Source organism: Pygoscelis adeliae, unplaced genomic scaffold (assembly GCF_000699105.1).
Source record: "Pygoscelis adeliae isolate BGI_AS28 unplaced genomic scaffold, ASM69910v1 Scaffold15, whole genome shotgun sequence".
Classification (NCBI taxonomy): domain Eukaryota; kingdom Metazoa; phylum Chordata; class Aves; order Sphenisciformes; family Spheniscidae; genus Pygoscelis; species Pygoscelis adeliae.
This window is the reverse complement of record NW_008824988.1, coordinates 2,902,791-2,915,665: the sequence shown is the minus strand read 5'-3', so window position 1 is coordinate 2,915,665 and position 12,875 is coordinate 2,902,791. Positions and strand designations below refer to the sequence as shown.

Here is a 12,875-nt window from a genome sequence, read left to right as displayed (position 1 = left end):
GTGCTACACAGGTGTTGTGGCTACATAACAAAATGGGGGTGGAAAAAAGGAGGGGGAAAAAAACCCAAACCCTCACGTTCTTATGAAAGCTGTTAATGGTAGGAAAACCACAAAATCTAAAGTAAACTTATTCAGGTTATTTTTAAAAATATGAGATTGGATAACTTTAAGCTCCAATGTGCACACAGAGCTGCAGAGTATTTATTTTAAGAGTAGAGCCTGTCTTGGAGAGTTTGCAATTTGAAGAGCAGCTTAGTAGTCCTCCTACATAATCAGTCATTACATCTCTAGAACGCTATTAGAAGGAAGTGCTACTCTGGCACTTGCTTCTTGAAACCTAATCCAGAAAAACTTCAGTGCATGCTTTAATTTAAACACATAGTTACACTGGGAAATACTTCAGAATGTGCTTTTGTACCAATTGGGACAACTTAATTATATTTTGTCATTTTTCTGTGGATGCCTTAAACTCCCAGAATCCTCTTAAAGCACTGATAATTTAAAATCATATCATAGTGTCATATACTGTTTGGAGATATCATGGTCCTCTTTGGAGGTATCACGTTAGACCGTAGCTGCAATAATGAGCTTGGACTTGACGAGCAACGTGACAAAATTCATTGTGTCTGAAGCAAAACATAAAAAAAATGGTTCTATACTTAGAACAAAACAAAGGAATATGAAATGTATCAGTATTCCTTTAACTATTAGCTAATTCCTAATTAACTAACAACTTATCTACTAAAATAATTCTAAATGAATAATCATTTCTGATTTATTCTAGAATAAGAGCACCTCCAAAGGGAATGCAAGTGGCTTATTTCAAATTCCAGTTTGAGTACTTATTTGGATTCACCCTCAGCCAAAATTAGCTAAATAAGTAGTCAAGCTTTGGAATCAAAAATAATAGCACTTGTGCACATTTTCACAGATTTTAATAATAAAGAATTTATAGAAAAACTTCTACAGGGCTCTCTACAGAAGACAGAAGAGTTATCTTAGAGGAATTTAAATAATTGCTACAAGATAAAATTTGGCTAGCCACTAAGGTTCTACTTGAATTCTCTTCCTTCTGCCCCAGGTCATTCCTCTCAATCTCACCATTTGTTTTTTGTAATTTCTTTTAAATTATTTTTATGACCAAACACCCAAATGTCAAATAAGAATTTCCAAATATCAACCTTAAGGTACCGAGCTCTGTTTTGGCTCCTGTCTGCTGTTCTGACTCTTTAAAAGCCTACTTTAATTTTGTGCTAATCGACTCTTTCTGAGATCTGTTCTTCCCTCAGTTTCCTTAAATCGCTCAATGCGTTACCCGAGTTGTAAAAATAGCATGGATCCATGAATTTTGGTCTACTCCAACTTTATTTGAAGCCATTTGGGGTTTTTTGTTTTCCCATGGCTTAATTTTCAATTATTTTTATAATTTTCTCCCCTTCAGGACTTTCATCTTTTTCATCCCAGCAACTCTGAATCCCTTATATTCATGCTGTTAAAATAGTACAGTTACCATCTATTTGTAACCTTAGTTCAAAACTAGAGTAATGTACTTATCTCGCCACTCACTCTTTTTCTTTGCATCTCTTCAATCTGCTTTCATCATCTCTAGTATCATTTCAGTAATTTCTCAAACTCTTAGAGCCTATCCAGCACTGAAGTGCCTCTGTTCAATAAAGCACTCAGACACATACTCAGTATATAAACTGTCTTCCCATCCTCCTCTCATAACTGTCTAAAATTTTGACTGTGTTTCCTTCCATTCATTTCAACCTCTACAATATATAGGCTCTTATACAATACACAGCCTATGCTTTCTTCCAAAGCAGTGATGTCAATAATGACTGCCAGCGTCTTCAATTAATCTATTCTGATACAGGTAAGGATGCTAGATTCTGTCCCATCTCTGCAGTGAATTTCAAACATAAATAATGTATTAAAAGTAGAAATGGCCCTCTACTTGGGGGCGGGGGGGGGACCCCACGAACAAACAAAAACAAAACCAACAACCACCAAACAACAGTTAACAAAGCATTTTAAAGCTATTTGGTATGCCTTCATGAATGAAAATATCTATTACTAGGCCAGGTAATTCTGGGAAATACATTCTTCAAAACAAATCCATTATCAATAATTATCATTAATGCTACAATTAATTTGAGTGTCTCTAACGCAAATTATTTATAATCTTTATGTTGAAAATAAAATCAAGAATTTATATTTTCAGAAACTATGCAAGAAAATATTATATTGGAATTTCATCACAAGTTCTTTTCTCAATATTCTATTCTGGGTTTAATAAAATTACAAACCACACAAAATCTGACAGTTCTAAAAACAAATTTAATGTCAGTAATGTCCTCAAAAAGCCATTACATTTTGCAATGCAGCCAACAAAATTATGTAGTGACACTCCGTAACACCCACTAAAAATCTTCCAAAGCCACACAAAAAGCAATGTATTTTTAGTGCTTGAAAAAACAATGAAAACATATGTAATTATAAGCACGTTTAAAATTTTTGCTTCTTTTAATTGGCAGAAAACAACGGAGAGGAATGCAATCCAGGGCCCTTCAACTCTGACAAATGGCACAGGGAGAGAGGCTTTCTGACACCATCAGGCAGCCCTAAGCCCACTCTTTTTCAAACAGAGGCCTCTGATTCTCTGTTTGAACCATCAAGAGCAACCTATCTCCTGTTCTCAAGAGCAGTACGGAAGGCAGCTTTGGTTCCTTTCTTCAGAAATCCAGGAGAGGCAGAACAGTGTAAGCGGTAACGCTAATAGCAAAGTATATTTTTTCAGTGACTTGAGTTGGACGAGCAGCTTTCCCCTTCTCTCTTCAGGCATATGAAGCTTTGCTGGGCTGAGGGGACCTGCTATGAGCTACTGGTTCTTTGAGTTCAAATCCCATAAAAGCAAAGAGGGATCGTCCTTTCTCTCAGAGCTATTTTTTTCAGTTTGTCTGATGAGTCATGGATTGTCATCATTTGAATTACACTTTCAAGCTCTTCTATAGAAACACAAGGACTAAAAATATATGCTTTTAATGAGAGCTGAGGTTCTGCCACAGTCACATGGCTCCCCAATTAGTCCATTCTCCCTTCGTTTTCTTTCTTCAAGGCTTGGTGAACTGTAATTCTCTGTTTGTGACATCAGGCTCATTTCCACAGCAACCAACTGAATTATCCCTCCAATCTTTATAATAGGGAATAAGCAATAGGAACAGACGAACTCTTAAGAAACAAAAGCTTCTCACTGTTTACATGCAAATGTCCATAGAAACAACCAAACAATAAAGGAAAAGAAATAGGGAAGATACATAGAAACACAGGAAATGTAACAAAGGCATAATCAATGTTTATACATTTTACGGTGTATAAATACACGTTCAGTAATTTTATGACTGTATGTCAGTCAACATACAACACGTGTTCAACACCAGTAGCAGCTGATGCTGCAACACCAGGCATTAATGACTGGCAGTGTATATCTGTGCAGCTTCAATTCTAGAAAGAAATCATTATTTTTGACAGAGGAAACAGAAACCAAGGTGAGATGACACCATTTGCCTTTCAGGATTCTAAGACAGGAGGTATTGCTGCCAGCCACCACACACCACAGATCCCACAGCCACAGAAACTTGAGAACTAGGGTTTCTATTTTGGACTTTGTAGGAACTCTTTAGATTTGCTTCTTGCAATACCACCCTTGAAAATGGAAACGCCTAGGCATTGACTTTTCCCCTAAAGACTTACTCATAATCCCCTTTTATTACAACAAAGGTCCAGCATTTGGGAGCCCAGCTATATTATTTAAGAACCATGGGTCTATCTGCATGTCTAAGAGTTAACACAAGCCCTGTTATTATTGGCAGTGCTAGTGCTCTGGCTAACTCAATCTTTCCCAGATACTTAAACAGCCATTATGCCCTCAGTGGAAACACTGGAAACTTAGTAGCGTAATCTAGAAGATAATATGATTATCCTAAAAATAAAGGTCAAACACTATCCAGTCTCAGCACAACCAATTCAGTATCTGTATTGTATTGAACTGTTGTGTTTCACTGCTCAGTGAGACTGAGTAAAGATTACAATCTTCTCCAGGTGTTGCGATCACCTTCTCTCCCCCATTCTCCCGGATGAAGCAGATGTGCAAGATGGTTTCAAGTAAATTACCATCTTATAGTGAGGCCACCAAGCGCTCGTGATGAGAGGACAGTGTTGTATTCATCACACAGCAAGCATGGCCAGTGCCCCTCTGTGCTCAAATGATGGGTTTGTAATAACAGCCTTTTCTAACAGTATTTTATCTCTGGAGTCTGGGATCAACACAACTTGGTACTATTTAACAGGCTGCATCAACTTTTTCCTTCTCTAATTCCTCTAGCATTTCTTCCATAGGAGATCTAAATAGGTACAAAACTTTGACACTTCCACCAGCTTTCCTAAAACGGATGAATAAAGTGTGTCAGCACTAGCACAACTGAGACCATTTGCTCCATAATACTTTTGTTGCCCCTAAATTAAAGTTGCAAGTTTCTGAGCCGTTGTATTTTTGACCCTGCCACTCAATCATTCAGGAACCAGAAGCAGCTCTTTAGGACAGGAATTGAAGCTAAAAACAGCTGGTGCTTCATTGAACTGATGCTACTCTGGACCAATCTGTCAACGTCTTTAAAAATTCTGAATTACAAGTTTATTCTAAAGGCCTATTGCCTTCTTTGCTTTTACTAAATGGACTAATTCTCTTTGTTATATGACCTCTTGCTAGCAGCCTCCAGTCAACAGCATGCAGCAGCAACAGCAGTCTTGCATTTTGCTGGCTATAATCTCTTTATATCAGAACTCCTGAACAAGTCAGGTATTTCTGGGAGCATCCTCTGTTCTGCAGAGGAATAGGGTATCTTATAAACAGCAGAGTACATCCCAATTTTGCCATCTCATAGTCACAAATGCATATAAATTCACTATTTTCTTCTCTTAAAACATGTCTCCCTGCAGCTAGCGTACAAAGTTTCTTGAAGTCAGAAGACAGGGGAGGATTCCTGAAATTAGCTAAGACATGAACATAATACTGTAATAAGATTACTTTTAGGATTCTCAAAAAGTGACTCAATGTGACTTTACTTTGCGCCATTACTGCGGACAATTCAAATAAAGTTCTAGGAAAGCCATTAGTTCCTAAAAGATTGTTTTAAATTAGAATATATAGTAGCCTGAGGGGGACTGAAAGGACTCAAATGCATTTGCCTTTGTCATGAAATAAAGTAACTCCTGAATAATTTGATAGAACCTTTAGTCAAAGTAAGAAGGTCAGCACTCTCCTTCTGCATTGTCCCTTTCCCTAAATAGCCTATTGTACCTTAAAGAAGTTGGATGCCCTTCTTCAGTATGGGCATGGAAGCAGGAAACAAGTTCTGCATACACCTGAGTATCTCACCTGACTTTCCATGACCTCCTTACTCACAGTTGTGAACAGAGTCAACATGACACCGTTTACCCTAGACAGATTAACTGGAGAGTTGACTGGCTTCTGTTTGGGTAAAAACACCTCTGCTAGTCATAGATAGGCATATATCATGGCAGGAACACTAAGCATTTTAAGTCATTAGAAAGCCCACCTCAGAGATCCAGATTATACTGTATTACTGTATGTTTATCAGCTTTTTTTCCTTCAGAAATGCTTGGCTTATCATACTTATGTTACATTCTCTTCAAGACCTAACGCAGAATTCTTGATGAGAGAAAGGAAAGAAATCCACCATTACTTCTGCAGCTGACATTTGTGCCCAGCTCTCCACCCCCCACAACAACTTCATCTATGAAACAATCTTCAGAGGCCAAGTCCCAACTATGACTTGTTAAACGGAAAATAAATTCACAACTTCGTATTTTTTCTATCCTGGATTTCCATCTAACACAAGTCAAAGTTGGATCCAATATCCTCATTAGTGCAGACTATATATAACCACCTTCCTTTGGACAGAGTTCAGCTTTTTTTAAGAATGAATCTGACTAGAGCCTAAACCTATCAGATATCATATTTCTATCCCATTTTCTCTAAATTGGTACAACACAGGAATGCGCACTAGGGATTTAAACTCACAGATCTTAAGAAAAAAAAAATACAGTGTTGTATCAATAAGCATAGTTCATAGTTCACCTCTCAGAAGAACTAAAGCGAGTGCCCCATCAAACCCTTGAGTGGGACTCCAGTTTCTCTTAGTCAGATTTTTAGTCCCCAGTCACAGACTCAGAACTAGGAGTCAGACTCCACAAATCATCGAATGGCCCCTTCTTCTGGCCACTCCATCCCCAACAGGCCTTGCATGCAAAGAGGGGATCTCTCACTAGACTCATTCTCCTTCTCCATGAAGTTCTCCAAGTGCATGGGATATTGCACAGGCAGCGCTGGCAGACTCCATCTTTCAGCCAGCCTGACAGGCTCTGACAAAACTTTATGAGAACTTAATTTCCTCCATCTTTACTAACAGCAGCAGAAACACCATACTCCTAAAATCCAATACTTGGGGTAAAACCACTCTCAGTAATCGCCAGCAGTTTTCTCTCTCCACTTTCCAAACAGCCAAAACCAGCTGGTTTTAGCAATCTATATTCTTTGATGAGGCCCATTCCCTATTAGAATTAGCACAATTCCATGTGGCACTAGAAGCCTGGGACCCTCTGAGGGATTGCGTAATGGCCCATAGCTGCTGGTGACCAGCTGCCACATGTATGAAGTTCCCCGCAGGTTATCATTTATATCCATTGTAAAAGAAAATCTTTTCCATCTGTGAGGGCCACAGAATCAAACCCACCCAAGAGTCTCTGGCAACTTAATTCTGGACCAAAACTTCTGCTGACCTTCCTGTTTCTCTTCAGAGATCTTTTTCACAAGTTCCTCTTTCCTGTTCCCCTATAAAATTCTTACACTGTCTAGTTCTTGCAGTAGCTATTGATGCTACATCAAAAGATGCTGCAGCTGCTGATGCTGTTCCTGTTCTCACAGCCATTTCAGTAGCACTCCAACATCTATTTCTATCTTCAGGCTGTGTCAGTCTGCCCAAGTTCTCCTCCACCAGCCTGGGAAAAATTCACTGCCAAAAGTTTTGCAAAAAGTCTTTTTCAGGCTTTTTCCTCAGGGCACATTTTGTTGACAAACTCAAAAGGACAACACAAAACCAAGCTATTTCCCCAGAGTGCACACGCTGCCAGAGCTCAGAAGGTTTTTCCTCCGCCTCTCTCCACCCACTAAGGGAAGGGCAGACCTTCCTTCTTTCTTTCAAAGCCTAGCTGAATCATGAAACAGTCTTGCTTTAACTGTTTCCAGTCCCTTCAATATTTTCTCACTTGCTTTTAGACCAGGATCCTCTAAATTTCCCTTAACATATAATTTGGAGTATAATAGCCATAAAACTTCATTTAATAAAAAGGAGATTCAAAATTCATTTAATAAAAAGGATACAAAAAAACCTGTCCAAACTAATCAAACTTACCATACAGATAATAATCACAATGAAGCTATTTATACTGTTTCTTTCTAATGTCCTTACAATTCAGGCTGCTGTTAGGAATAGTACAGAACTATGCATATACTTGGTACTATACAGTTTAGAAAAAACAGTCTCTGCCTGAAAAGTCCTGTATGTACATTACCCTATGCACTTTAAGTGACATTTTTACGCAGAAAAGTCCCTGCATCTTTTTGCCTTTTTTTCCCCACAGCCAGCATTAATCATGAAATCTAAAGGAGAAAAAAATGTGAATTTTCTTCTCGAGTGCATGCATTTCCCTAGAATCTTCAGGATTCAGTGTGGGTTACACATTATTGTTGGGTTTATTATTGTTATTATTACTACTACATAACGAGCACACCAGTTATCTCAGTTCTCTTTCTTTTCACGTATTCTTCTGAGGCATTTTAAAACCAGACACAGATCTAATGCCAAATATTTTCTACTATTCTCTCTTCAGAACAAGAGGAGAGAGGAGATTTTTAATTTGACCAGCAAGGAGGACACAGAAGAACTGTCTTTGGAAATAATTATTCTTCCAAAAACCACACACATGCATATTAGCTGCAAAGAGCCAAAGTATTAGGTAATATGCTCTTTGAATTCTAGAAATACACTTTTCTTTTTAAAGTAATATTTAAACTGTTCCAAAAAATTCATTTGAAGCTCCAAATTATTTAAGTATGGCGAGCAGATGAAGAAAGGTCTTCAACTGGAAGTATAAAGTTGCCTTGAATTGAGCTCGGAAATAGTTCAGTAAAACAAAATTATGGATATTCCTTGGATTAATGTACTGGAAAACATTCACTTACTATTAAGTCCTGAGTGTCGCTTAGAGGGAAATGCTTTGTGATTAGGAACAAGTGGTGAAGAACTCATTCTCCTTTGCGGTTCAGTTACATCTATGGAAATTGGGAAAAGCTGGTATGTATTCAGGAAAGAAATTTTACATTCAGGGTTTGTGTTCACCAGACAATACACTTGGATAAAGCTGAGAATCATACCATAAATATGCGATGAAGAAGACAGGCAGACAAGATGTGGTAGGAACTTCTCAGTGGGATACCAAGGACAGTATCTTCCACACAGAGCTAAGCGCAGGCCTTGTTTGTTTAACTATACTTGCAAAAGTAGACAGGCTAATCATCAAGCTGACAGAAGATGAATTCAAAGTGGAACTACACTGAACTGGAGGAAAGTGTCTTTCAGTCAGAAAGTAGAAAGCTCATGTCCCTGTCTGAGCACAAGAATCCAGTTGAGGAGTTTAACGGGCTTTATAGTGAAAGGTTCACACACCTACTTTGGTGACTAAAAAGGGGATTTAGGCTGAATTCAGACGTTTAAGCCCAGGACAGCTGGATCTATAATGTCCACACTCAATCAGCTGCAGTTCTGCACCTAATGCTGGAAGTACTTTAAGCTTATTATCTGTGCAGCCTGTATCTCAATACGGTTTGAAAATTCCTTTATGTGACTAAAGTCAGTTGATGCAGAAGAGAAGCAAGTCATCTAGGCTCCTCCTAAGTTCTGTTACAGTCTAAAGATAAGAAGAGGCACTTAATTCCTCTCGTAGAACCTGGATGGACCCATTCTCCTGCTATTCACAGAAACTGTAATACTTGCAGGTGTAACTGATTTCAGCAAAGTCTGGCAGCAACAGTCATCTTCATAAAGCAGTTGGAAATGAGACAGGCTTGCCTTCTGGTTAGGGCAAAGACTGAGGATATGCGTTCAAATTGAGGTTCGACCTCAAAAGACTCAAACCGAAATCCCTCAACTCCTACAAATGTGCCCTGTCTGCTAGTGTCCTGAAGTTCATGGAAGATCATCTCCTGTGGTGCAACCCCACGCTGGAGCAGGGGAAGAGAGCAAGGAGTGATAGAGCGGCTTGGTGGGCACCTGCCATCCAGCCAAGGTGAACCCACCACAGTTGTACAAAAGTAATTCTGATATCAGTGACCTCATTACATAGATGTGACTATCAGCCACTAAGAGTATGATCCAAAGTCACTGACATCCAAGGTAGATGGATTTTTGGGAGACTCTGCTCTTTGTTCCAGTACTCACTTTAGGGCTAAATTTTGTAAATTCAAGAAAGTGTATCTGTTAAAAATTTCCATAGTTAAAATAATGTTGTAATTTAGGTAACATTTATGAAGTCTATACACCAAATTGAATGAAAGGCAAAGCAAATAACACCCCCACATATCAGCAGGTGAGTGGAAAACAAATCACTTCACTATAAATTCCCTACTGTATTCCAGAGTCCTTAGTGAAACCCACTCCTCAGCACAAGGCAAGGCTGGGGGCTCATCACCAACACTTGTTGGAAGGCAACTGCCACAAAGTCAACACTCCCTACAGTGTTACCTTCTGACACCCAGATCATCTCTCCTTCCTGCAGGAGACCCACTGGCACCTCAAGTCACATGCTGGAGAGAAGTGTGCAATGCCTTTTTTTTTTCTGATTAATAAATCAAACTCTACCAAGCCAGCTAAACTCTATTAGAAATTTGGCGATTTTTCAGTTCACTATCTTGCCATGTTCAACAAAGACAATGAAGTATCAAAGCAATTATATACTCAAACTTCAAAAAATTCCACATAATTTAATCACTGTATAGTAATGAGTAAAGGCATCTACTGTCACAACATTTCATATCTCTGCATGTTAGACAAAAATGTATCAAATTCAAAAATATTGGCTCCAATTAAATATTTTTTAATTGCATTTTGAAGTCTTAAATCACACATTTAAACATACTGCTATTCAGTCATTTAGCAAAATTAAATTGGACAGCTCAGAAATTTAAAATAAGGCCCATATCTGGGTTACGTTCCCTTGGCATTATATATCAAAGTCTATATACCATTAACGATTTTTTTTCAAATTGCCTCAGAAATTGAAGTATTTATACAAAGATGCATCACATTTCACATTTTCGAACAACTAACATTCTTCTATTCCAGACAAGGAGAGCAAGCTTCGAAGACACCATGTGTTTCTTTTACATACACACACAAACCTGAACACAAACAAATACAACCAATTTCACCAAATACTTTATCCTGATACCAACAGTTCTATTAAAGCAATGGCTCTGAACTATGGTGTGTGCAAGAAGTGCTGGAGGAGCAAAGGGAAGCAGAAAGAAAAGGAATATATTAAATGCCTTTTTTTGCCCCCCCCCCCCCCCCAAAACCCCCCCCAAGGAAGACAACAAATATTTTGGCAAACGCTGCATTGAAGGCTTAAATTATGAGAATGCATAGAAAAAAAATTCTTAACTGTTCTCTCTCTGTTAGAAGTCTTCAATTTCTGGTATTGAAAAAATTAATGAACAATCATTTTTAAATATTTTCCCAGGAAGAAGTACATATTTTCAAAAGTAAATTTTTTTTTTTTTTAAACTGCTATACTATGTTTACTATCCGTTTCGTGACGTAATTTAAAAGAAGCAAGCTTACTCACATCAAACATCTGAAATACAAAATTTTCATTGAAATGGTCTCTGAAGGCAACAGAACATCAATACAAAATTTGGATGTGTTCTTTTTAAGCTCCATGTAATTGCATACTGTTTCCTTTTATTTAATGTTTCTGTATGTTACATACAAATGAAAGAACTACTAAAATGCATGGATATTTTCATTTCTCAGACTCATACTAGATCTTTAAGGCCTTCTTTTAAGGAGGAGGTCCTAACTGATTAAATACTGGACAGGTATCAATGTCTCATATTCCACTATGAAATGACAAACAAAATAGCTCCTTACTTGGTAACATCACTAAGGATTTAAAGCAGTATATGGAGCAAATTTGCTTCATCTCTACAGCTTATCCTTTGAGACAAGAAGGTGGCATGGGGAAGAAACATGCTTTGTTAATAAATAGAATACTTTAAACTATTTCTACAGCAATTGTAGAAAACTGCGAGACTCAAATACATCTGTTCCAGAAAGCATCATGTAAATATTTCTACCTGATTTTTTTTTTGTTGTTGTTCAATAACATTGCATTATTAAAAGTATCATTCATGGCTTACCTTGGTATCATGAAAATATTATGAATCTCAATCACGTTCTAGTGGAACGTACTATTAAAGTTATTAAATTTTATGATTGTTCTGTTAGATGACTACACTGAAACACAGTTAAGTATATGCTGTCATGTCATAGGCACAAAAAGACACCAAACAATCAGCAGTCTTCATTTTACCTTATATGCAAATGTTTCCTTTAGTAATAAATCAACAACATTCATAAATCATATGAGATTTTCTCAGTTTTTAAAAATATAAATTTAGATTACTTATCATACAGGAAAACTTCCTAAATGTTCTTGACCTTTTCCAGTTCAGTTCTTATCAAGCGCCATAAACTGTCTCCTAAATCTAACTTCTCATGTTTGGTACCTGTTCTCGAAGCACTTAATTCTGAGCCATTTAAGTTGCTCAGGCAACTTAAAGGAAGTTTTGCCTGAGCAATAACTAAAGAACTGGATCTTCAGCTTAGAGAGTTTTTTGTTTCCTGCTCTTTCACAGGACAACTCTTCCTTCGCATTGTTTATAGTATTAGAAACATCTTCATACTGAACACCTAGATCTGTTTCTCCTGGAATCTCCATGTTTCCTCCATGACTGAGCCAGTTTCTTTTTAACTACAAACCCCACTCTAGTGGCCTACAAATTGTTATGGTGAATTTAAGGCAGCAAAGCCATAAAAATACGCTCTCCAAATACCCATAGTCACATAACCCTTAGTCAGTCTACATGGTACCATACTGGATAATAATTGTTCAGTAAAAAAAAGTTACAGACCCCAACTGATTTTTTTTTTCCTCTCCAAAGAACCTATCTTTTGGATTAAAAAACATAAACCATAATTTAACCTCTTACTTGACAGTGAATAATATCAGTAATATAATAATATTATTATATTATATTCTGCATTCAAAATATTCTTAATTTTTAATTAGCCATAAAATCACATATTTTAAAAATTACTTACATTCCGCATATTTCTGAAGCTGAGAGAACTCTCCGGGACTTAGGTTAACCCACTTCTCCTGGCTCGTCATACTGGCAGTAAGGGTCCTCGTTAAATATCAGAAAAACATTCCCTTTGACCCAGGTGATATAAACTCCATAAAGACTCGTAGCTTCAGTTCACAGTGCTTGGAGACTGGAGAGATGGCATCAGTCTATGCAGATGAAGTTTTTGATGCTACAAACTCTTCCCAATATGTTGGTTCAGTGGTGAGTTACAGCACTGTTGAAAGAAGATCAAGCATTAGAAGCACAAATACCAGTTTTATTATTGAAGTAATTGTAACTGATAAATATTTTCTTACATACAGTTTTG

General features: G+C 37.5%; 1 protein-coding gene across 1 annotated transcript in view; it reads right to left on the bottom strand.

Annotated features, from left to right (window-relative positions):
- Positions 1-12,591, bottom strand: part of DGKB (diacylglycerol kinase, beta 90kDa) — a 329,129-nt gene extending 316,538 nt beyond the window's left edge. The window contains exon 1 of the mRNA XM_009326094.1: positions 12,522-12,591. Coding sequence (XP_009324369.1) covers positions 12,522-12,591 — 70 coding nt within the window. The remainder of the gene's footprint in view (positions 1-12,521) is intronic.
- Positions 12,592-12,875: the final 284 nt, after the last annotated feature.